Here is a 25,866-nt window from a genome sequence, read left to right on the forward strand (position 1 = left end):
GGCAAAAGTATAGAGACCAATGTTTATGAGTGGTTACCAGGGGTGGGAGGGAAGGGGATCAAGCAGTTATTACTTATGCAGCACTGCGTTTTTGTTCACAATGATGGAAAACTCACATTGAGTAAGCCTAAGGGAGCTCTGGTAGCATAGTGGCTAAGGCACGTGACTGCTAACCAGAAGGCTGGCGGTTCAAACCCACCAGCCACTCCTCAGAAAGAAGATGGGGCAATCTACTTCCGTAGTGATACTGCCTCGGAAACCCAAGGAGGGGTCGCTATGAGTCGAGTCTGACTCGATGGCACACAACAACAACAGCAACAACAGCAAGGGTTGTACAGCCAATTAATGTAATTGAAGTTGAGAAGTTATACACCTAGAAAAAGTTTAATTGGCTTATGTTGTGATAGATACATTTACAACAATGACCAAAGAGAGAGAGAGAGAGAGAGAGAAACTGCTGAGGCTGCTTATGTCCAACCAAACATTTCACGGGATCTGGTTCCTTGGTTTGGAGCTTTAGAGTCATGGTTTCATGGGACATCCTAGGTAACTGGTCTAATAGAGTTTTTAGTCCTTCTGTTCTACCTCCTAGTTTAGTGCATAGTGCCTGAGGTTTTAAAAGCTTGCAAGTAGCCATCTGAGGTACAACTGGACTCTATTCTCCTGGAGCAACAGAGGAAGAAGGGGAGTCAGGAACAGGAGGAGGAAATGGAACTTGTGGCCTGTTGACTCCATGAGCAACTGCCCCATGTGACATGAGATTAGATCTGGATGATGCCCAGCTACCATCACTGAACATTCTGATCAAAGAGATTCTAGATGAATCCTGATCAAAAGAGGGGGCAAATGTGGAAGAGAAATTTCAATTTTCATGGAATCCAGACTTTCTGGAGTCACTGAGGTTAGATTAACCCCCCGAACATGCTACCCTGAGATAGCTTTTAAACATTAAAGCAAAAATATTCCCTGGAGTCTTCTTTAAATCAAACAATCATTTTTTCCAATGAAGAATGTCTACACTGTGCATCACAGTCTTTTGAAGGTCTATCCATATGGGATCAAATTGACAACAGCAACTCAAAAGGTCAGATACTTCAGAGGTGGTAGGGAGTTCATGTTAATGGGGAGGAAGGATTCAGAAAAAGTAGGGGGGAGGACGGATGCACAACTTGAAGAATAGAATCAATGTCACTGAACTGTGCATGCAGCAATTGTTGAATTAGTGTATGTTTTGCTATGTATACTTCCAACAACAATGAAAAGAAAAGAATGGGGGAAAAAATAACACTGGGTGTGAAATGAAGGAGGGTGGGCACACGTGGGCTACCTTTGGAGGTGCTGTAGGAAGCTGGCACAGAAACTCCCTTGTTCTTGTTTGTACAACCCATCACTCTGTGCCAGGCTGTGGCCTGGGAAGAAAAAGCCTTCAGGGAACTCATGGGCCAGCAAAGGAGACAGACAGATACCTGACAAACAGCCTGATGAGCTTAGGAGGTGCTGTGGGTTGTGTGTGAGGCCCCTGGGTTGTAGCATGGCAGCATGGAGCAGACACCAACCCATCACTTCTTCCAACCAGTAGGCCAGTGGGAGATGGTCTCCATGAGTGCTCCTGGCCCTGGGCATGAAAGGCCTGGCCTCAGAGCACTGCCTTTCTGGAGTCCGAGACCATTGCTCCCAACACTTCCAAACACCCCACCAGCCCACATGGATCTGGTTGCCATGACCAGCAGGACTTGCCATCAGCCTCACCCTTACTCTGCAGCCAGAAAGCCAGCAAGACCTCCAGAGTCAGCCACCCCCACGTTGCCCAAGATTTGGTCCCGGGAACAACTCCTGTCCCATGGATGAGGCCTCACCAGTCACAGCCACTTCAGAGCCCAGAACACCAGCAGAGTGTTCAGGCGAGAGCTAGCATTTAGTATAGGTGTATTTCAAATAGTGCGTGGAATACATTTATACTAAAAAATTTGTTGTTTATCTGAAATTCAGTTTAATGGGGCATCCTATATTTTATCTGGCAAGCCTAGTCCTAAATTTCTCAAGTCATTATTTCAGCCTCACCTGGGAGTGGCCTTGGTCCTCAGAAATTTTCTCTTCAGTTAACAACAGACTCTCTCTCTGCCCTGACTCCGAGCCAAGCATCTTGCTAAACCTGGGGCCCTGAAGACGAACAGGGCAGGATCCCTGTTCTCAGGGAGCTCACCCTCAGGTAGGGGAGGAAGACGGTGCAACCAGATACAAAACAGGGCTTGGGAAGTGCTGGGTATCAACCCAGCCAACAATGGCTGGAATGAAGAGGGCTTTATTCTTCTCAATAAACAAGAAGCCCAAAGTACGCCAGCTCCTGGCAGGAGTTCAGCAGCTCTGTAGTGTCAGGGTCAACAATGCAGTGATCCCCTTGACTTTTTCTTGATAATCCCAAGTTTCTGCTGGAGCTCCAGCCATAACTCTGTTCAAGGCACAAAAAAAGGGGGAAAGGCAAAATTTTCCAGTCCTGTCTCTACCCCAGCAGATTTCTTCTCATGTTGATTGGACAGAACTGGGTCATGTGGCTGCCTCTAACTGCAAGAGAGTTTGGAGAAGTAGACCATAGGATTACCATGACTGGATTAGACCAATCCCAACCTCTATCGCTAGGACTGAGAAAGTTACTACTTAAAAAAATAAAAATAAAAAACAGTGTTCTTTCAGCAAAGATGAGGGGAGTGGCTTCTGGGTAGGCCCAGTTGTGTCTGCCACATACTCCAACATTGGTTTATATAAAGTACAACAGGAACCAAGGGTGTAGGAACATGCTCTACCTGACAGGTGGTGGTCAGGGAAGGCTTCATGGAGGAGGTGGCTTTTGAGTTGCGGCTTGGCAAATGATTGAGGTTTTTTTTCTTTTGTGTGATTTGGGTGAAGGTTTACAGAGCAAATTTACTTTCCATACAGCAGTTTACATATACTTTGTCTCATGACATTGACCACAGTTTACCACAATGCAACAGCTCCCCTCCCACTTCCTCCCCATAGTTACCTCTTGCCTGTGTCCATCCCTCCATGCACTCCTGCCCCCTGAGCTGTCTCCCTGTGCATAAGCAGCCCTTCTTTCTCCCATGATTGATCTCTCCAAGGAGTGTATCTACTTGAGGTAAATGTTCAACTCATATGCCTGTCTTTTGTTTGGCTGGAAACCACAGGAGTGGGTTCAATTCCAGATCTGAAGGGCAGCTAGGGGCCATAGTCTCAGTGGTTCCAGCCGGCTCTATCGGACCAGCAAACCTGGTCCCCCCCCCCCTTTTTTTTTTCTCCAAATGATTTTGAGTCTTGTTCCACATTGTTCTCCCTCTCTATCAAGGATCTCCTACAAAGATCCCCTTCCAAGTGGATGACAGTGGTAGCCGGGCACCATTTAGTTCTTCTGGTCTCATAGTCATATAGGCTACAGATCACATGGTGTACCAGTTGCTAGGACTAATTGTTTCCATGAATTTTGGTTTTCTTCATTCTTCTTTGCTCTGGATGGGGAGAGACCCATCATGGCATCTAGATGGCAGCTTGCTAGCTTTTAAGTTCCCAGTCATGACTGAGCATTTTTCAGGAGGAGAAGGGGCAAGGGAATTTTAGGCAGGAGGACAACTCAAACAATAGCATGGTAGGCACGAGTGCTCTGAATGAGGGTGAATGGAGAGATAGGTGAGGTCAGATTGTGAAGCGCCTTGATGGCCAGGCTAAGTCTGTGCTTTAGCCTGTGAACATCTTTGTCTCCTCCTTTTACTTGACTTCTCAATAGCATTGGATCCTTTTTTTTTTTCCCAATTGTATGGTGCTTTGGGTGCAAATTTACAGAGCAGATTTGTTTTACATTCAACAGCTCATGTGTATTTGATTTCATGCCCCGATTACCATCCCCGACCATAACAAACTCTCCTCCCCTCCCGTCCCTGTGACTACCCCTCCCTGTGCCCTTCTTAACTACGCACTCCTGTCCGTCCAGCTTTCCCTCTATGTGAATGCTGCCCCTCTGGTGTCTCATGGCTGATTGATCTAACGGGTGCATCTCCCTAGAGTAGGTGAGTGCATCGCCTTGGGGTAGGTGTTCTGCATGTAGGTCTTTCTACCATTGGGTTGAGAGCCAATCCATGGGAGTAAGTCCATTTCTAGTCCAGAAGGGTAACCTGGGGCCATGGTCTCAGGAGCTCCATCAGACTCTATACGACCAATAATTCTGGTCGTTTTTGTGTTTTTTCATTTTGTTCCATGTTTTCCTCCCACTTTATCCAGGATCTCCTGTTCTGATCCCTTTCCGAGTGGTTGGCTTTGGCAGCTGGGCACCATCTAGTTCTTCTGGTCTTGGGGTCATGAAGGCTGAGGTCCTCATGGACCATCTTATTCTTGGACTAATTGTTTCCAGATGCCTTTGGTTTTCTTCACTCTTCTTTGATTCAGATGAGAGGAGACCAATGGTTGTGTCTTAGATGGCTGCTCTTAAGGTTTTAAGGCCCCAGTCACTACTTACCAAAGTACAAAGAACAAAAGTGCAAAGTACAAAGTATAAAGAACAAGAGCTTTATGTATCATGTTGTGCAACTGAACATGATGGCATTGGACATTTGCAACCGTTCCTTCTCTCTTGGCTTCTGTAACCTACCACCCTCTGGGTTTTCTCTTATCTCTTGTGCTTCTCAAGGCCCTTTGCAAACTCCTGCTCCTCTTCCTGGCCAGGTGAGACCATTATCCTCTGTTTAACTCCTCCACAGAGCCATCCTTTCCTTCATGGCTCTTAACACAATTGGTAGATACACATTTGTGTGGCTGTTTGATGACTGTCTCTTTCCATACTAGCCTAAGCTGCTATTGTGTCCCATTATGGAGTCCTTGGGTGGTATAAATGGTTAATGTGCTCAGCTGTCCACCAAAAGGTTGGAGGTTCGAGTCTCCTCAGAGGTGCCTTGTGATCTACTTCCAAAAAATCAGTCATTGAAAATGCCAGGGAGCAGCTCTATTCTGACACACATGGTGTCACCATGAGTCCAAGTTGACTTGATGGTTGCGGTAGTGGCTGTAATGGTCCACCGTATTCCTTCACCAAGCACACTGCCTGGCCTATGTTGCTATTGTTCGGTGCTGTCGAATCGTTTCCAACTCATAGCAACCCCATGCACAGCAGAATGAAATACTGCCTGATCCTGCGCCAGCTCCATGATTCTTGCTATACTTGAGCCCATTGTTGCAGCCACCGTGTCAATCCATCTCGTTGAGGGCCTTCCCCTCTTTCGTTGACCCTCCACCTTACCAAGCACGACATCCTTCTCCAGGGAATGGTCCCTTCTGACAACATGACCAAAGTAGGTGAGATGAAGTCTGGCCCTTCTCACTTCCAAGGAACATTTCGGCTGCACTTCCTCCAGGACAGATCTGTTAGTTCTTTTAGCAGTCCACAGTACTTTCAGCATTTTTCACCAACACCACAACTCAAAAGCATCAACACTTATTCGGTCTTCCTTATTCATTGTTATAGGCCTGGCCTATAGCAGGCCCTTTGTAAACACTTACTGAATGAATTGACTAATAAAGGGCAGTGTGTACGTGGGGGGCAGCATTGGAGGAGCGTAAGCTGGGAAACATGATGGTCTGCCTCCTTGTGTTCTAGTCATTCCACTGATTAGAGCGGACAGCAATGGGGCAGGGGGAGGCCCAGGCAGACTGGAGAGAGAGACCAGATAGGAAGCTGTTCAGATCTTCAGTTCTGTTCCAGAAGATACAGCAGAGGAGTAGTGTCCCATGAGGCAAAAGGAGAAGATCCGATTCCCTATTAGCTTTGTTTCTCTTTGGGGCTCTGGCTTCCTCAACACAAGAAGAGGCTGATGACACCCAGCTGCCCCTTCCCTGGGAGAGGGAATGCATTGTTTCCAAGTGGACCCCCTGCCTGTGTACACAGTTCACTCGCTGCCCCTGCTGCTCCAGGGTGGGGTCCACTTTCCAACCATTGGCAGTGAAATCCGCAGAGACCCAGTGATTCCCAGAAGACACTGACCAAGGGACCAGGGACCAGAGAAGGGTGACATTTTGCAGCCGTTCTTCCTCCCAAGCAGCAGTCTCTGACAGGTGAGGTCTGCTGACGCCTACTGCCCTCATCCCTCTCCCCATCCTCCTAGAACCCTCCAAGAAGGCCATCCCTCAAAGGATGGGACTCGAGTGGCGAGTGGTGAGGGAGAAGCTGAGGAGATGGGTTCCTAAGGAAAAGACAGAGCCTAGAATGTTCTCTTCTGGAGAAATGGCCGTTCTTCCGATGAAGCCCAAACTCTCAGAGAGTTGATGGTCTTCTAGACCCTAGAAGCATTCTCGAATTTTACCCTGCACATCAACAGCTGGGATCTCGTTAACACATGGATGCTGTTTCCCAGGTCTGAGCTAGCCCAAGGGTATTCCTTCTCCCAGATGATGCTAATGCTGCTGGTCCAGAGACCACACTTTGAGGCGCAAAGTCTAGATTAGACCCACAGGGAGTCTGGAACCCCATCACATATGTGGCAGGCCACGCCTGACATTTGCAGTGTCCAGGGCAAGAGTTTGAATAAAGGCCATCACACCATATGACTAAATATTTAAAAGCTATAAATCAAACCAACACATTGTAACAAATGTTTTAAGTAGACAGCTATGCTTTCCTAGCCACTGGAAGGCCAAGTCCACACTCTGAGTTCTCAGGGTTCCATGCTCGGACACGGCAGTGTGAGGAGAGCTGGCTTCCATCCCCAGACCCATGGCCTGACGGTGGGCACTCTGGCAGGGTGGTCACCCTCAGGAGGGTAGGCCCGGGGAAGAGGTCCATGCAGCCCCTGCAACCAGGCTAGGGCCCTGGGGGCCAGGACTCCTAGGGTCCCAGTGCATGCTCTAAAAGGGGGGAGGGTGCATTCTGGGGGACACATCCCCTTGGCCTTACCTTATGGAGTCCTCACCTATAGTGTGAAGCACAGCTGTGCCCACAAAAGTGCAGGGGACCTCCTTCCTCAGGTCTAGAGCCTGACTGCACAAAGGCATGCACACACACTTGCACACCCAGGTTTGTTGAGGAGGGAGCCTCAACTTCCCAACACCCTGGCTTGCCTTTCTGGTCTTTCCTGTGCCGTCCTGGACAGGCAGCCTTCCACGGTTGTCCCAGTGTCTTGGGAAACTTTTCCCTTTGTCTGTGTTCCTTGGGTTCTCACTGCAGAAAAGAGAGAGGAGACCAGAAGGGGCCAAGAGGCCCCCAAGAAGGAGTGCTGGGAAGGCTGAGGAGAGTGCTGCGAATTCCTGCCTGTGGGCCAGGAATTGCATTCCCAGCTGATTACGACAGCCCTAAAGCCCCACAGTACAATGCGATGAACCCTGGTCACACCACAGCAGGCTGGCAGAGTGGGCAGGAGCTGGGATGTCGGTGTCCTGCCCTCTGGGTTTGACTCTGGCATTCTTACATCTTAACTGTGTGACCTTCAATGACTTGCTTGACCTCTCTGTGCCTCAGCTTTGCTGTATGAAAATGAGCTTGATGGTAATACCTCCGGCATAGATTGTTATGACTAAATAAATGAGTTACTACGTGTATCCCAAAAATATTTTTTGAATGGCTACCATGTGCCAACACTGGGTGCCGGGGGTAAAGTTGTGAATGAAACAAAGACTCTAAGCTCATGGAACCCCCATTGCAGTGTGGGGAGAATTACTGTCTAACATGTCAGGAGACTGGAGGTCCTGGGAAGAATAAAGAAGGAGGAAGGGCAAGGAGTTTTGGGGTGCTGCTTCAGACATGCTGGCCAGGAAGGCATCTCTGATGAGGGAACCATTCAGCTGAGACCGGAAGGAAGGGAGGGAGGGAGTCCTGCAGATTCCTGGGGAGGGCCTACTAGGCAGAGGCAATGGCAGGTGCAAAGGCCCTGAGAACACAACGTGGTTGGCACTCAGGCCCTTGCTCTAGGCTCCAGGTTCAAATAGACCTCCTCTGCAGCCAGGGGTGGAGGCCAGGAGCCAGGCCCTGGGTGAACTGCCAGAGGCCTGGGTCCCTCCTGCTCCCTCCCCTGACAGACGAAGAAAGAGACCTGGGCCCGGAATGAAGGAGCCAGACTTTACCTCTGGACCCCGCCTGTCCCAACAGGGGGCTCCCTTTCCACCTGGGCCCAGTAAAATGGGACTGGCTGATGGGACCACCCGGCTATAGAGAGAGGCTGATGGCTGGCTCCTGGCACTCAGTAGGCCATCAATACATTCCCCAAAGTCAAGGCTAGAGAAACAAAAAAGCCGGGCAGGTGTGAAGGCAAGGAAAGAGATCCCACTATTGGCGGAAAGGGTTGCCTGGGCTGTGTGGGGGCAGGAACTAGTTGTCCTAATTCATTTCTATAACCTTGGTCTTTCTCTTTCCCAAGCCAGAGGCCAGAAGGTTCCTCCCCAAGACCTGGAAGCCAGCAGCACTGAGGAGATATTCTCTAAGGAGGTAACTGAGGTGACCCTCCCCTCTCATACTAACCCCCCCCCCCCCCCCGACAGCCATGGGAGAAGCTGTAGTAGACTCCATGGTGGGGACTTTCAAGTGAACGCTACAGAGTTAAATGGCAGCTTTATATATGGTAGGGTGGGGGCTCAGTGAGGGGAAGGGGCTTGTGAGAGTGAAGAGGACTCCTTAAGAGTGGAAGAGGGGGGAAGGGGATGGGAATACAAAGGGGGTCCAGTGGGGAGAGGGCTCAGTGAGGAGAAGGGAGCTTAGTGACAAGGATGAAAATAATATGTGGCCTCAGGAATCCAACCACCCACAACACACGCACACACACACAGCTCTGAGAAGACCTAGGACCGATTAACAGGTGGCCAAAGGCGTAGGGCCACTGCTTCTTCAAGGTCATTCCCTGACTGTGGAGCACCTGGGGCAGTGGGAGGAGCCGGGCAGAGCGGAACAGTGGGCGGGAACCTGGGTGCCCATGTAGACTCTTAACTGGCCACGTCACTTCCTTCCCTAAGCCTCCATATGCTCATCAGTAAAATGGGATGACAGTCCTGACCTCCATGATTAAGTGACATGTTTGGGGACATCTGCAGGGCCCCTGGAGAAGGAGGAGGCAGATCTCACCCCCCACCTCTGTCACTCCTAACCTAGCTCAGGACTTTGCCTTTCTGGGCTGGGGAAGGAGGCCGGGGCCAGACTTCCTAAGGCTGCACTGGGCCGGAACTGCTGCCTAATTCTGGTAGGCCCAGAGCCTCCCGTGAACAGCAACCTGAGCCCCAGCCCCCCTTCTCCCTGCTCTCCCTGCAACATGACTCCCAGCCAAGCCAGCTTCTCAGGAAAGCCGAGACTCTCTCAGGTGTGGAGGCCGGGGGTGGGTGGAGTGGGGCCTCTGGGGCCCAGTTTCTTCAACTGGGACTGAACGGCAGCATGAAGGCTTGAGGCTAGACCCCAGGGAGACAGTGGCACCCTATTATCCCGGGCGGCTGGACACCAGGAGGGACTGAGCCAGACTGGCCTCATAGGCCTGGGGAGGCCAGGGCAGGGTCAGGGCAGTCCTGCCCCTCAATGGGAAGCTGGTGTGTGGACTGTGCTTCGACTCTCTGGGCACACTCAGGGAAAGCTTCCTTTTTGGGACCAGAGGGGCTGAGAGGGTCCTTCCAGAGTGGCCACCAGTGCCCCTCGGCCAAGTCAGTCTGCAGACCTCTCCTGCTGGAGAACTCTCTGCCAGTGGCCAGGTCCCCTGCACTGTGTGGCTCACACCTTTGAACTCGTCTTCCTGCTCCCATGTTGAACACACATTTGGTGATGCACCCGCCCTCAGCATCCCCAAGTGGCCCCACTTGCACACATCCATTATACCTCTGCCCATCTCTGGGTTCTCCCAGGAAAACTGATGGGGGCCGAGGTACTCATATTGGGACCTAGGAAGAGGTTCTGCCCCCTCCTTTTCTCCCTCCCAGGAACTCTGGTGGCGCAGTGCGTAAGGCATTTGACTGCTAACCAGAAGGCTAGTGGTTCAAACCCACCAGCCACGTCTCGGAAGGAAGACTGAGCAATCGGAAGGAAGACTGAGCAATCTACTTCGGTAAAGATTGTTGTTGTTGTTGCTATGTGCCGTTGAGTCAGATCCGACTCACAGCGACCCCTCCTTGGGTTTCCGAGGCAGTATCACTACGGAAGTAGATTACCTCATCTTCCTTCCGAGGAGTGGCTGATGGGTTTGAACCGCCAGCCTTCTGGTTAGCAGTCAAGTGCCTTAGGCACTACGCTACCAGAGCTCCCACCACCTTGGAAACCCAAGGAGGGGTCACTGTGAGTTGAATCGACTTGATGGAATATCCCAGCCAGCAGGTGAGGAGAAAGTTACCAGATTAGTGGGATTTGACACCTGCTGCTCAGGCCAGCTGTCTTCCCTTACAGGAGGGGGCGGGACACAGACCCACAGCTAAGGTGGCAGAGAGACTTCCTCCCCCAGCCCAGTCCCAAGCAAGTCAGGGCTGCAGACAGGGCTTCCCTTGCTCGGCCTGCAACTTCCTTAGGGGTGCAGAGAAGGAGAGAGCTTGGGCAGCTAGTTTGGCTGCTCCCTACCCCTGCATCTGTTGGCAGGTAACCCTTCTGTGCCCCAGGAGCCCTGAGCGTGAACAGAAGAGGGCCACACCTGGCAGCAAAGAAGAACAAACACGAGGCTCAGAGGTTTTAGATTCCCATTGCTGCCAACCACAGGAATGCCCCCAGCCAGGTGGAGCAGCCCCATCACATGGCAGGCCCCAGACCCAAAGCCTGACTCTCCCTGGGCTGAGATTTCAGGCACCTGAGGGCAGCCTCCTGCCTGAGCCCTGGATGCACAGAATAGTGCTGGGGACCCTTGTCCCTGGCAGAATCCCCCCCCCCCAAAGTTATAAATCTTTTTAATTTTTATTGTGATGTGGGTCAAAGTTTACAGAGCAAATTCATTTTCCATACAGCAGACCATACACATTTTGTCTCATGACACTGACTCCAATTCCCCACAGTGTAACAGCTCTCTTCCCACTTCCTCCCTGTGGTTACCTCTTCCCTGTGTCCTTCCCTCCCATGCACTCCCATCCCCCCAGCCCAAGCTGTCTCCCTGTGCAAACACTGCCCTTCTGTTCTCCCACGATTGATTGATCGCTCCAAGGAGTGTATTTACCTGGTGTAAATGTTCACCCCATATGCCTGTCTGTTGTTTGGCTGGAAGCCACAGGAGTGAGTTCAGTTGCAGACCTGAAGGGTAACTAGGGGCTGGCTGTAGTCTCAGGGGCTCACCAGGTTCCGTCCCTGGGGGAATTTTGTTGCTCTCTTCAGACTCTCTGGGTTCCAGTCCTACGCTCAGTGAAACGAGCAGGGAGACATTTTGGAGGACAAGACCAAATCCAGACTCCTTGGGCCACCCTTCAAGGCCCTCCTGGCCCTGCCCTTCGATACCTCTCCACTCCTGTCTTCCACACCCACTTGCGGTCTCACCTGGCTGGACACGGCGGCTCTTAGCATGCGCTGTTCTTTGAGCTGGGGTGCCTTCACCTACATGCCACTCCGCTTAGTTTTCAGTGCCAGGGTCACAGAGCATCTCTGGGACTCCCAAGTTCTCCTGGAACTGCTGTTCCTTCTCAGGGTCACTTAGGGTGGAGGCAGATGTCTCCTCACCGAGCTGCGGCCTCCAGGATTATCTGGGGGTTTATGCTCCCTTTCCAGACCGTGGGCTGGGCCAGGCCTTGGTCACTCCTATGTACCTAGACCCTGGGATAAGGCCCGGGCTGGAGTAAGGGCTCAGAGAGGTTGCTAAGGGAGCAAATAAGAAGTGAATGAATGAAGTGAGAAGAGGGCATTGCCAAGGCTCCAGATCTGTAGTCTTGGCCTGTGAGTTCCCTTGTGGGCTTGGCTCGGAGCACCAAGTCTTGAGTATAGGTGTGGAAGTGGCCTCCTGGGCCCAGAATGCCTTTGTGTGTGTGTGTAGGGTGGGGGGTGGGCACAGATGGGAGGGAGTCAAGGCAGAAATGAGAATAGGGTGCTGTGGGATGGATGGCCAGGCTGCCAGTGGAGAGCTGAGTGGGAGAAGGGTGGGGACGGGGCTCTACGTGCCGAGTGGAGGCTGCGGTTGGCTGCACGCTGCCGGAAGAGGAGCTCCTGGAGGTTTTGAGCGGGATGGTGATGTGCTGAGGGCAGCCACCGGTGGTAATGACCTTGCCCAGATTGCAGGGTGGCTTGGAGAGGCCCTGGGGACAATAAGCAGTAGGGAGCCCAGCGCAGAGGCTGCTGCAGTGACAGGTTGGGGGGGGGAGCTGAAGTGTGGAGCCAGGTAGGTGGGCAGTCGCTCCCTGATCTGTGCTCTGTGTTACAGCCTAAGTGGTGGATCCGTTGCTATGGCTGCTGTGTGGAGGTGCTGAGTGGGGCCACCCTGCTGCTGTTCGCTTGCCTGGTCACCCTGATCCGCTTCTTCCTGGGTGAGGTCTGGGCTCGACCCATGGCACCGGTGGTGTCCCTGCTGGGGCAAGGGACAGGGTTGGAGGGTGGGGAGAGCATGTCTACTCTGTCCTGACAGCTTCTCCTGAAATCATTCAGATGGTGAGCGGAAAGGGTGGGGCCGGTCCCTGCAGCGGGAGCTAATGGCAGGGTAGGGCCCTGCAGTGGGAGCTAACAGTGGGGCTGGGCCTTGTAGCAGGAGCTAATAGCGGGGTAGGCCCCTGGAAGGGTTGGAGGGGTGGATTCCATCCTTCCCAGATGGGGGCCTCTGCTCTCCTCTCCCAGGGAGCTCTCAGGTGGAGATCAGGCCAGGCCCTGTGTGTCCCACCTCCAGGGCCTGGCCCAGGCTGATGGGAGAAGAGGTCTGACCTGCTCTTACCCAGCTCCCGGTCCCGCCCCAGAGTTTCCAGCCATCCTGGAAGGGCATGAAGTGCTTCCACACACCAGCCCACTGCTCTCCACAAGACAGTCTGATGGAAGTGGGTGCAGGACGGCCGGCAATGTGGCTCACAGACAGCCGGCTGAGCACTGAGGCTCCAGTCTGTGTGTGTCCAGGCTCCCGGTGTCAGCACACCTGGACAGGATGAGAGCCCCTGCCTGAGCCTCCTGGGGATCCCAGCTGCCAACTAAGTGACCCTCCAGCAGGTGGTGGTGCAAAGACAAGAAGAGTTAGGAGCCCGGGTGCTGTGGTGGCTCGGTCGTTGGTTTGCTGTGTGACCCTTAGCCAGGTAACTTCCCCTCTGGGTCTCAGGTTCTCATGTCAGTATGTGGGGGTTGGACTAAGGACCTTCTCCAGGGATGCCTGCATGTTGGAGAAATCTGGTCTATAGGAATGACCCTGTCACGGTGCAATTCCAGGCACCATATGACAAGCAGATGAGGGAATTTTCGGTGGTCCTGCTCCTAACATGTCACAGAGGGTCACACTTTGTCCTGAAGATTTTGCTCACCTCCAGCTGTCTAGTCATCTCACACCACTCACAACAGTGTGCTGGGAAAAGTCAGGAGTGGAGGGGAGATAGGATTGGGGAAATAGGCTAAGGACAGGGTGCAGCACCCTTGGAGGGAGAAGGAGGGGAGTTGGGAGGTTCCCTTCTGAGTACTCTCCTCTGTGAAGTAACATTTATATATGCATGCATGTAGTGTGTGTGCCCATTCCAAAGAAAGGTGATCCCACAGAATGTGGAAATTATAGAACAATATCATTAATATCACATGCAAGTAAGATCTTAGTGAAGATAATTCAGAAACGTTTGCAGCAGTATATTGACAGAGAACTTCCAGAGGTTCAAGTCGGATTCAGAAGAGGACGTGGAACAAGGGATATCATAGCTGTTGTCAGATGGATCTTGGCTCAAGGCAAAGAATACCAGAAAGATGTTTACTTGTGTTTTATTGACTATGCAAAGGCATTTGATTGTGTGGATCATGACAAATTATGGATAACATTGAGAAGAATGGGAATTCTTGAGCACTTGATTGTACTCATGAGGAATCTGTACCTTGACCAGGAGGCTGTTGTTCGAACAGAACAAGGGGACACTACATGGTTTAAAATCAAGAAGGGAGTGCGTCAGGGTTGTATCCTTTCTCCACACTTATTCAATCTATGTGCTGAGCAAATAATCCGAGAAGCTGGACTATTTGAAGAAAAACGTGGTATCAGGATTGGAGGAAGAATCATTAACAACCTGAGATATGCAGATGATACAACTTTGCTTGCTGAAAGTGAGGATGACTTAAGGCACCTACTGATGAAGGTTGAAGAATACAGTCTGCAGTATGGATTACATCTCAACATAAAGAAAACAAAAATCCTCACAACTGGACCAAGGAGCAGCATCACAATAAATGGAGAGAAGATTGAGGTTGTCAAGGAATTCACGTTGCTTGGTTCTACAATCGATGCCAACGGAAGCAGCAGTCAGGACATTAGACGATATGTAGCATTGGGAAAGTCAACTGCGAAGGAACTATTTCAAGTGCCGAGGAGCAAGGATATCTCCTTGAGGACTAAGGTGCGCCTGACACAAGCCATGATATTTCCAATCGCCTCGTATGCATGTGAGAGCTGGACAATGAATAAGGAAGACCGAAGAAGGGTTGATGCTTTTGAGTTGTGGTGCTGGCAAAGAATGCTGAAAGTACCATGGACTGCTAAAAGAAATAACAGATCTGTCCTGGAGGAAGTGCAGCCAGAATGCTCCTTGGAAGCAAGAATGGCCAGACTTGGTCTCACCTATTTTGGTCATGTTGTAAGAAGGGACCATTCCCTGGAGAAGGATGTCATGCTTGGTAGGGTGGAGGGTCGACGAAAGACGGGGAGGCCTTCAATGACATGGATTGATACGGTGGCTGCGATGATGGGCTCAAGTATAGCAGGGATTGTGGGGCTGGCGCGGGATCGGGCAGTGTTTCGTTCTGCTGTGCATGGGGTCGCTATGAGTCGGAAACGACTCGACGGCATTTAACAACAACAACAACAGTAGTGTGTGTGTAAAGGTGTGAATACATGGAGGCATGTGACTTAACCACGTACATGTGCATTTTTGTGGGTGGGTATCTACCTGTTTGGATTTGAACCAATGTGTGGGTGAGAGCCCAGCTTTGTGAATTCGAAAGGTTTGTGTCTGTGTTTACACATGCCTGGGTAGAGTATATGTGTGCCTGTGCGTGTGTACACATGCACACGTGTCCTGTGTGGTTCTGACTGTACTGGGCACTGGGATGCCAGAGCCGCCCCAAAGCCACTCCGTGGGCAGGAAGCTCTGCTTCTCCCATCCCAGGAGGCCAAGAGGCACCTACCTGCCCACTGGCCACTAGGGGCCTTTATCCAGGCTACCAGAAGGAGTGCCATGCAAGAGGCAGCCCTGGGACATGACTTGCCCATGAAACAAGAGCAGAGATGGGCAGAAAAGCCTTTCTGGGATCTTTCTTGGGGCTCTTGGGCAAAGTGGGGTTCAAAGTTCAAAACCAGGCTGAGGAGAAAGGTCCAAGGTGGCCTGGGATCTGGAGATGGCATGGTGGTCCCCCAGAAGCCAAGCTTCAGCTCAGAGCTACCCACGCCTGGAACATGGTGGAGCTCAGGAAGCGTCCTGGGATGGAGGCCGGGGGGGCCTCTTGTTGGCCACAGGAGCCAGGGGTCCAGCACCCAACTCCAAGGCCAGGCTTCCCCCACAGCCCACCCTCACTACCTCCAACCCTTCTCTGGCCACTCCCTCATCCCACTCACCTGGGAGTGGTGCAGGCTCCTTCCGGGAGGCGCACTGTACTTGAAGCGGGAAAACTTGTGTCCAGCCTCTTAGCTCTGCCACAAACTGTGTGACCCCCGGGAAGGTGGCATTTTGCCCTAGGCCCTCACTTTCCAAGCCCAGGCCAGTGCCTAAGCCCAGCTCTCCTCACACCCAGCACGGTGTCCTACCTCCCCTCCCAGCCCCCACACTCACATTCCCACCGTCCTTGGTTTCCCAGCCGTTTCTCTGCCCATGCTCTTCCCCTGGTTTCCTGGCCCCAGCCCCAGGAAGTCTCTCTCCTGATGCTCCTAGGCGGGGCTCCCACGGCAGTCTTGTGGTTCCATCCCTGTCTCTCTCTCACTGCATATACTGTCGCTTCCTTAATGAACTGTCAGTGCATCGAAGCTGGCTCTTTTTCATCTCCGCGTCCCCGGAGCCTAACCAACGCCCGGTACTCAGTGGCTGCTCCTCACAGGAACAATGCACTGTGGGTGGAGTGCGCATGTCTGTCCCAGCCCTCCTCTTGTGCGGCAGTTATCTGCATGGTTGATTCCCTCGCCCTGCTGTCAGTCCCTTGGAGCAGGCGGGAGCCCTTTTCCCTCCGTGCTCCAGCCCTGGGGAGCACAGCCTGCCCCGGGGAAGGCTTGTAGAAGAAGCAATAGTGCAATTCTCCCTCTGCTGCCCCCTGCTGACAATGCGGGAAAAGGAAATAAAATCCGGAAGCCTGTTTGACTGCAGGGGTCCTGCCTTGGAGACAAGAACGGTTTCCAGCAGGCAGGGGATGATGGCTGATTCCTTACGCCCAATGTGCTGTACCTTCATTCTCCTACCTTACAGCTTAAGATCCAGAGCTTGCAGCCAGAGGGCATACTGCCTTCCTCCTTCTCCTCCCTCCAAAGCTCTCCCCTTCCATGGAAGGATTTGTGTTCAGTGTCCCACTGCTCCTTCCTCAGTCACCTCCTCTAAGCCGGAAAGCATTGCTTCTCTCCATCACGGCTTTCATCTCCCCTGCTAGATGCAGCTCCCTAAGGGCCAGGGTCATTTCATTCAGCAAATATTTTTCAAGTGTCAGGCCCTGTGTTAGGGGTCAGTTACACCAGTGAGCATCAGAGAAAGGCTTTGAGCTCAGCAAGCTTACCTTTGTCTCTGGCCACAGCCTGAGGCTTGACACCAATTCAATTAAATGCTTGCGGATATAGAACATACTAGTGAATGATTCAAGGAGCTCTGGTGGCGTACTGCCCAAGCCATTTGACTGCTAATCTGAAGGTTGGTGGTTCAAAACCACCAGCCACTCTGGAGAAGGAAGACTGGGCAATCTACTTCCATATTTACTACCTCAGAAACCCAATATGGGTCACTATATGTCAGAATCGACTCAATGGCAGTAGATTTGGATTTTTTTTTTTTTTTTTTTTAGTGTACGATTCAACGGCCAAATGAGGGAAGGAGTTGGGAACCCCTCCAATCCCTTTGACCTTGCTCTAGGCTGCCTGTCGTGCGTGCTGGCAGCCAGACAAGAACAAGCAGGCCTGAGAAGCAGTTCTAGGAGCAGCAGTGACAACAAGGGCCCCAAGTCAGGGACAGGTGCTGGCCGCTGTCAGACCCCTCCTGTCCCCCTGGAACCCCACTAGTAAAACCAGAGGTGGGGAGACAGTTGGACTAAATGATCTCTGAGGAGCTCACAGTTGGGCTACTCTGGGACCTGGGAGGGGCGCCCAGGCCATCCCTAGGCCCATGGCTTCTGCAGCTCCAGCCAGATGGCCCACATAGGAAGGCCAAAGACCGAAGGGCCGTGACTCTGAGTTTGATGTGCTTCTGGATAGACCTGAGCCTAGAGTGAAAATACCTAAGAAACACACCTGGGCTCACCAGGTGGCATGACAGCAAAGATGCCGCACGTGGCTGGAATAAGGAACGCTGGGTGGGGCCTGCCAGACTTGCTGTGACCCGATAAACCCTACTGCAATCTGGGGGCCCACCTCCTTCTTTGCAGTCCAGCTCAAGTGTCATCATCCTGTACTCAATCCACACAGCGCAGGCACCTGCCTGCTCATGTCTCACAGGCTGTCGGTCCTCGCTGGGCTGGTGTGGGGCCAGATTCTCAATCTGAATAGTAGAGTCTATCAAGAAGCCAGGCCCGAGGGGGCTACCCAACTCCTGGGGCATTAAAGGCCACGGACCACCAGCGAGAGAACACCTGGCGACCTGGAAAGTGCTTCATCCACGGGAGCTGATGGCTGGTCAAAAGCTGATGGCTGGTCAAAAGGGACGAGCCCCCCTCAGGGGCTGCTCAGGCGCCCTTCTGTTACATTCCTCACCCTGGCCCCACCCTGCCCTTTATCACAGAGGAGCTAATCCCTGCAAACTACAATTCCTGGGCTCACCTCCAATTGGCTCCTGACTAGACAGTGCCAACAGGAGACAGTGAGGGTGGGCCAGAGGCAGAGAAGCATGGGTTGCTCTCCCCACCTCTGCTTCAGACATCATCTCTGCCAGTGCCAATGTCCTCTCTCGGTCCCAGCTCCAGCTGCTACCAGAGCTCCCCAAGGGCAGGAGTGACTTCCTATTGCTGCCTGTTGCTGGGTTGCCGAACCTTCCTCTTTGCCTTCTGAGCTCTCCCACCCGTCATTCCTCGTGTTAAGAGTCCATAAGTGACCCACCAGGTGTGGGCTGTTTCCCAGGCCCCCTCTCCTCTTCACCATCACCCTGGGCATCTGCCCAAATCCTGGTGCTTTCCATGTCCCCAGCCAGGCCACAAACAAACCACACAGCACAGGCAGGTACGAGGCAGTTTCTTTATACAAAGGTAAGCAACACTGTGGATTGGGTCTGTCCACACGGGGCGGTTCCCACTGGCCAACTCACCACTTCTGGGGCAGGAGAACCGGGATCGGGGCAGCTGCCGGGGAGACCCCTGACAGTACACTACACAGGCCTGGGGACCACCAACACAGCAGCTCGGAACTCCCGACGGGCAGACACAGACACAAGGACACTATAACAATGACAGGAAGGAAAGTCAGGCTGGAGACAGCCACCGGCAACCAAGGGGAGAAGAGTGGTGTGCGGGGCCGGGCCCAGAAGCCAGCCCTACCCAACGGAGCTACGAAACTGAATGGAATCCCACCCTGTCGCCCCTGCTTCATCTGTAAACTGAAGACAATAAACCACTTCACACAGCTGTCACAGGATAAAAGAGATGAACACTGTGGGGACATTTACCAGAGTACTCCGCACACAGCCTGGCACACAGAGGTTCAATAAATAATTTTGTTTTTTAAATCAGAGAATCTCAGCTCAGAGACCTTCATCCAAAGGCCAAGGTGAGGTCCCTTCCCCAGCAATTCTCAATCAGGGAATCGGGACCCTGGAGCTCTCCTTGGTGCCGGCGGACACCGGGGGGCTCAGGGACCCAGAATACACTGAGCCTGGGCAGCTGAGGGGGCCGGGGGGCTGGACCCCCAGAGAGGAACCTGCTGAAGCTGGGTAGACACTGGAGGAGTTAGGGGATGGGCCAAAATGGTTCTGTACATAACACAGGCCAGAGGCAGGCTGGTACGGAGGCAGGGTGGGCATGTGGCCAGGAGCACAGGTGGGCCAGGTGGAGAGCTTCTGGCCATTGGTGTGCTGCATCTGGGTGACGGGGTGGCCCGGGGACAGGTGAGAGTGGCAGCTCTGCGTAGGGTAGGAGCCAGGCACAGGATTCAGCCTGGAACAGAGAAGAGAAACGAGTCATTCAGCTGGTCGTGCCAGGGCACACGGCACCCCCAGCCCTCACACCAAACAAGGGGTCGCTGCAGTGCTTCACGGCATGGCACGATGTTGGTATTTTCTGATTAACTCCAAGTACCGAGTGGGGAGGAAGGCTCGGCTTAACCGAACACAGAGCAGACACCCGGAGAGAGAAGGGCCCACTCGTGGTCACCCAGCAGGTGAGCAATGTAAGGGGGACTGGGTCTATGGCTGAGTCCACTTGGGCTGTCACCTACAAGCAAGCAGCTCATAAGCCAGATGGAAACAGGGGACAGGTCACACACAGCAATCAGTGCGTCTGCGGCCGGCCGAGAACGTACCCCCTCCCTCTGTGGAGTGAGGGGAGGATGGGACAACACAGGGCTTGGTCCCAGGCCTTGTCTGGTGTCAGTTGTTCTTACCTGTGACTTGGACAGACACCTGAAAGCTAAGTCTGTGTCTGTGGAGTCCCTGCAAAGCTGGGAGGGGCAGCAGATGGTCAGAAATGAAGACTCAGTTCAAACTCCCAGCTGGCGGGACCCATGGGCCAGACGGACGAGCTATGCGGGCTGAGGTCAGAAACTCACCCATGTGGCTGCGACTATGAATGAAGACAGACTCTAAAGGCTTTTGTTCTCTAAACTTCTGTGCAAAATTCCAAACTGGATGTCTGTGTTAGGTGACTGGACAGAGTTGGTATAATTTCAGTTAAAAACTGATCTTAGAAATCAGCTGCTTAAATGTGTGTGTATGTGTGTGTGTATGTGTGTGTTTATGTGTGTGTGTGTATTTAGAGGCTGGAAATTACCTGCTGCAGACAAAATGGATGAGTTTGCCTTTCGGTTTTTTGCACTTCCCCCAAGCTCCTGAAGGCTGAGAGAGCCCACCTCCTGGAACAAGCTTTCAGGGTGACCCAGACTCTGCACCCCGGCTGGGGTGGAGGGAACATCTACTGCAGGGCCGCTGAGGGCCGCAAAGGGCCAGTGACCGAGCCTCCCGACTTCACAGGGAGCTCTGGTCTGGGAGCGGCCGCTGTAGGAAAGCACCACTCTGTTGTGGTCTCAGTGCGGGCCTCACCCGGCAGGAAGACGCCAGCAGGCAGCGTGGCCCAGTGGAGAGGGCGTGGGTAGGACTTGGAAGCGGGGGACCCCAGCTCTAAACTGGACTTTTCCACTGACTCTGGCCACTGGGGAAAGTCCCCTGTCCTCTGTGGGCCTTCTCTGCGCAATGAAGGGGTTGGGGCGACAAGAGTGCTGGCAGCTGCCCCGCACCCCGACCTGAGTGAATGAGCCGGGGCTGGATTACAAGGCACCTCACCTCACCTTGCCTGGTGGCCGGGAACAGCCTGCCTCTCGGGTCCGGAGTCCTAAGCAAGCAGGGACTGTTTGTGCTCCTGCCCAGTGCTATCAGGCAAAGCCCAACCCGACCTGCAGAGAGCACGCTGGCCCTGAGGAGCGTTTACTAACAACAGATAGGACCGCTCCCTCCCACAGTCTGCCCACAAGTCACTCAGGGTCACACTCACAGGTCCTCAAATGCCTTGCCCTCCCCATCCCTTGTGGGTCCCTACTTCAGACGCAATCGGTGGAATTCCAAGGGCTCAAAAGTTGTCTGTGTACAGATTGCCAGAGACTCTGGGTCCAAGGCTGCCATCCATTGTTCTGTCATCCCCCACAGCCACACCTGAACCAGCCGCACCTCCCACAGGCGCCGCACATGCTCTTAAGAACAGGCTTTAGGAGTTCTGTCACTTACTTCCGGCTCTGGGCTGCCCTTCTTTCAGCTGAAGACCCTGAGACGTACTTGAACACCGACACTCTCCTCATCAGGCTGAAGGGGAACTTCTGATCAAGCCGCAATGCCACCCGCTCCGAGATGTCGATGGAGTAGCAGTAGGTGAGGCCGTCTGAGGTCGGCACGTTAAGTAAAAACGGAGGCATCCGAAGGAAGGGGACTGAACACCCCCAGGGAAAACGACAGCTTCCCACACCCACCCCACCACACACCATGGCCGAGGGGCAAGCTCAGGAGAAAGCAAGTCTCAAGTTTCTACCCACTGCATCTCAGAGAAAGGAGTTCTGGTGTCGCAGTGCCTAAGGCATTTCACTGCTAACCAGAAGGTTGGTGGTTTAAACCCACCAGCCACTCTGTGGAAGGACGATGGGGCAATCTACTTCCGTAAAGATTTACCACCTTGGAAAACCAATGGAGGTCGCTACGAGTAAGAATCAACTTGATGGCAGAGGGTTTGGTTTTGGTGCCTCAGAGGATTCTGGGAAGATGGCCTAGGAACAGGGGAGGGCATATGGCTGCCAACATTTCCCCTTCTCTTATGCTAACCCAACCATCTCTTGAGCCCTTCTGAGCCCTGCAGTTGCAGTTGCAAGCCAGCACACACAGGCACAACCACGACGTGGAGTGGGATGAGGCCGGGGCGCTCCCCATACCCTCCAGCACCTTCATGGACTTCTGTGCTCACTGCATGCACCCTGCCTTGATGGGACCAAGTGAGCTTCCGAGGGCCTCTCTGGCAGCACTTGCCTCACCGTGGCAGCGTCCTCAGTGGCTTGATGGCATCTGGTCATCTAACCTATCAGCCACCACTGCCCAGGAAGCCACAAAGATTCAGCCTTCAGCCTTCTAGCAACAAATACTGCTGATACCATCTGTTACGTGTCAGAAACTGAGAGACAAGTAATAGTGCCAGACAAAAAGCAAATGAGCGGAGTAGAGTAAGTCACAAGTGAAGGCAAGGTGCGACAGAAGGCCATGCTGGCGCCCGAGCCTACTCTGGGGAGAAGATGTGTATGGAGAACCCTCAATGGGGAGTGTCGACCAAAATGCTGCCAGGATTTGGAGCAGGACATTGCTTTGCTGAGCTAGACCGTTGTCTCAACCCAGGATGTTTAGCACCCCTGGCCACAGCCCACTAAGTAGCAGTGGCATCTAGTCACTGTGAGAACCAAAAATACCCAGGATAATTCTAAATTCCAAGTGAGAACCAGAAGTTGGCATAGCTGATGACTTCCGAATGACCCTGAGAATCTGTTTCACCGCAGACTAGTCCCCTGACTAGGGAGCCCTGGTGGCGCGGTGGTTAAGCACTAGACTGTTAACCGAAACATCAGCAGTTTGAACCCACCAGCTGCTCCACAGGAGACTGACGTGGCAGTCTGCTCCTGCTATCACAGCCTTGAGAACTCTGAGGCAGTTCTAGTCTGTCGTGTGGGGTCACCATGAGTCAGAACTGACTCAATGGCAATGTTGTTTTTTTTTTTCCCCAAGTCCTCTTCCATAAACAACTATAACCCAGAACAAAATATGTGAAACCATTGTTTTCAGACTGTCGACAACACACACTCCTGGACTGGGATCCCCAAGAAAAGGAAAACAAACAGAGTGAACCCCAAGATCTTGCAGGCTTTCTGCCTGGCAGCACCTTCCAAACCACAGCACAGAGCAGGGGAACCTAGGTGAGTACAGCAGTTCTTGCTAAGCTGCCAACACAAATACCAGAGTTCAGAGAAGATGAAGTGGCTGGAGTTCCAGGGTAGAGCAACGGAGAGGAGGGAGCTATTCAAGGAGGCGCTCCAGGTACCCACAGGGTGTGGAGTCTTCAGCTGAGTACTAAGGTGCACACGCATCAGGTGAAGTTCCTCGAGCCAGGCAAAGAGCCACTACTGGGGAACCCACCTTCAGGGAACTGTGAACAGCCCCCTGTGCAGCTCAGACAGGCAGAGACATGCTCTGGTTCTAAGCAGCCAGAGTGGTGAGACCTCACTGAACACCCAAGGCATCGAGAGGAGACCTTCAAAGAGGTCATGCCTTAAAGTAAGGACAAAAGTCCTTGGGTGGCACAGACAGTCTGTGCTCAGCTGGAAAGCCAAAGGCTGCCAGTTCAAACCCCCAGCAGGACCAGAAGAACCAGGAAGAACTAGGCCTGGAGACCGGCTTCCGTAGAGATGACAGCCAACCTGGCTCTGTAGCCCGAGTCTCTCCGAATGAACACATAAACTAACAAAGACCTAAAAGCCAGTCTATCCACTAGATAAAGGCAACTCTAGAGTATCCCTAACAGAGCTTAAAAACAAAGCTCCAAAGTATCAAGCTGATCTGCAAGTCAATTAACAAAACTCACTGCTTTTTAAAGGAAAACAAATTCTGCACTAAACAATATAGCATTCATAGCAAAGCAATTAAAAATGACCAGATATGTCAAGTCAAACATGCTAAGAAATAAGTACACATTAAACCTACCAGGTCAGAAGGAAAAGGTGTAACTGGCGACTCAACAAAAGAAGGGGAGAGTGTGGAGCAGAAGGGAACAGAGTCAGTGTGTTCACTGTGCTCACGCTGTACGCTACCTGACCTTCAGCAGCACGCTGACATACAACGGAATGCTTGCGGTGACCACTAAGAAAGTACTTAGGAAAAATACAGTGAAGGGAAGAAATGAAAAAGGTTTAACACAAAAAACAGCCAAACACAAAAAATAACTGAAATGTGAGGACAATGGGACAAAGAAGATGTAAGACACACAGAAAGTATGTTGTTTTCAGTAAATACCTTAAATGTAAATGGTCTAAACTTCCCATTCAAAAGGCAGGGAGTGATAGAATGGATAAAAAACAAAACAAACAGATAAAATAACCCACACGTGATCCATCCTTATGCTGCCTACAACAGACACACATAGACTCAAGATACAAACAGACTGTAAGTAAAAGGGTGGAAAAGAATATTCCATATAACTAGTAACCAAAAATGAGCAGGGGTGGCCATACTGACATCAGATAAAATAGACTTTAAATCAAATCTACTGTAAGAGACAAAGAAGGACATGACATAATAATAAAGGGGTAACTTCATCAGGAAGACATAACAAATGTAAACATATACACACCTAACATTAGTGCTCCAAAGTATGTCAGACAAGTACTGACTGACATGAAAGGAATAGACAACTCCACAATAACAGTCTGGGACTTTGATACACTGCATTCAATTCTGGACCGTACATCTAAAAAGAGGATGTAAGGACACAGAGGACTCAAATACTACCACAAGCCAGTTGGACCTCATGCACACATACCTATCATAAGATCAATCTTTTTCTCCTGTGGCCATGGATCATTTTCCAGAATAGACCATAGAATAAGCCACCACACCAAGTCTCAACAAATTTTAAAAAATTGAAATTATACCAAGTTATCGTCTCTGACCAGAAACAAATAACATTAGAAATTAACAGCAGAAGCAAAACTAGAAAATACACAATCACATGTATATTAAACAATACACTATTAAACAACTATTGGGTCAAGGAAGAAATTAAGAGTGAAATAGAAAAATATGTGGAGATAAATGAAAATGAAATACATCCTACCAAAAGTTTTAGGACACAGCAATGCAATCCTCAGAGGAAAAGTTAAAGCAATAAAGGCCTATATTAAAAAAGAAGTCTCAAATAAATAGTCTAACTGCAGCCTGAGGAACAGAAAAGGCAAACGAAACCTAACACTACTAGAAGAAAGGCAATAATAAAGATCAGAGCAGAAATAAGTGAAATCGAGAAAAGGAAAATAGAGAGAGTCAACAAATCTACAAGTTATTTTTTTAAAAAAAGATCAATGAAAGTGATAAACTGCTTACTAGGCTCACAAACAAACAAACAAACAAAAAAGATGGAAATAACCAAAATAAGAGATGAAAGCAGAGACATTACAGCACACTCAACTGAAGTAAAAAGGATCATAACAGAATATGATAATTTGATGAAATGGACACATTTCTAGAAGCACATGACCTATCTAACCAACTCAAAAGGCAGTAGAAACCTCAAGAGAACTACACAAGTGAAGCAACTGAATAAAGAGCCTCCTAACAGAGAAAACTCTGGGACCAGACAGCATCACTGGGCACTTTTATTGAACATTCAGAGAATAGACACCAATCCTGTCCAAACTTTTCCAAAAACAGAGGAAGAAGAAATACTCTCTAACTCTTTCTATGAAGCCAGCACTACCCTAGTACCAAAGCCAAAGACACAAGAAAACGACAAACCAATATCCCTTGAATTTAGAAGTCAAAATTCTCAACAAAACACCAGTAAGCAGAATCCAACAACATATTAAAAGAATTACACATAATCAAGTGGAATTTATATCAAGAATTCAAGGTTGGTTCAACATTAGAAAAATCACTCAATACCACATTAATAGAACAAAGGAAAAGAACCACATGACCATCACAATCAGTGCAGAAAAGGCATTTGATAAAATTCAGTGTACCCTTCCTCAATAAAACTTTTTAATAAGGTAAGACTAAAAACTAGTTTGGAACAGCTAAGGGAAGCCAGGAAGTGAGCAGAGCTGTTTGGAACAGATAAGGGAGATGAACTTGCATGTCAGTTTGTTGTATTGTGGTGGCTATGAAGAGGGAGGCCGTGCCACCATGTTT

General features: G+C 51.3%; 1 protein-coding gene across 1 annotated transcript; it reads right to left on the minus strand.

Moving 5' to 3' along the window:
* Positions 1 to 19,026: 19,026 nt before the first annotated feature.
* On the minus strand, positions 19,027 to 21,347 carry RHBDD2 (rhomboid domain containing 2). Its single transcript, XM_007942393.1, has 2 exons — positions 21,163 to 21,347; positions 19,027 to 19,384 (listed from the first exon to the last, which is right to left on the minus strand). Exons 1-2 carry the CDS (start codon positions 21,345 to 21,347, stop codon positions 19,027 to 19,029), a joined length of 543 nt encoding a protein of 180 aa, XP_007940584.1.
* Positions 21,348 to 25,866: the final 4,519 nt, after the last annotated feature.

Source organism: Orycteropus afer, unplaced genomic scaffold (assembly GCF_000298275.1).
Source record: "Orycteropus afer afer isolate SDZICR_OR568_19922 unplaced genomic scaffold, OryAfe1.0 scaffold00006, whole genome shotgun sequence".
Taxonomy (NCBI): Eukaryota; Metazoa; Chordata; class Mammalia; order Tubulidentata; family Orycteropodidae; genus Orycteropus; species Orycteropus afer.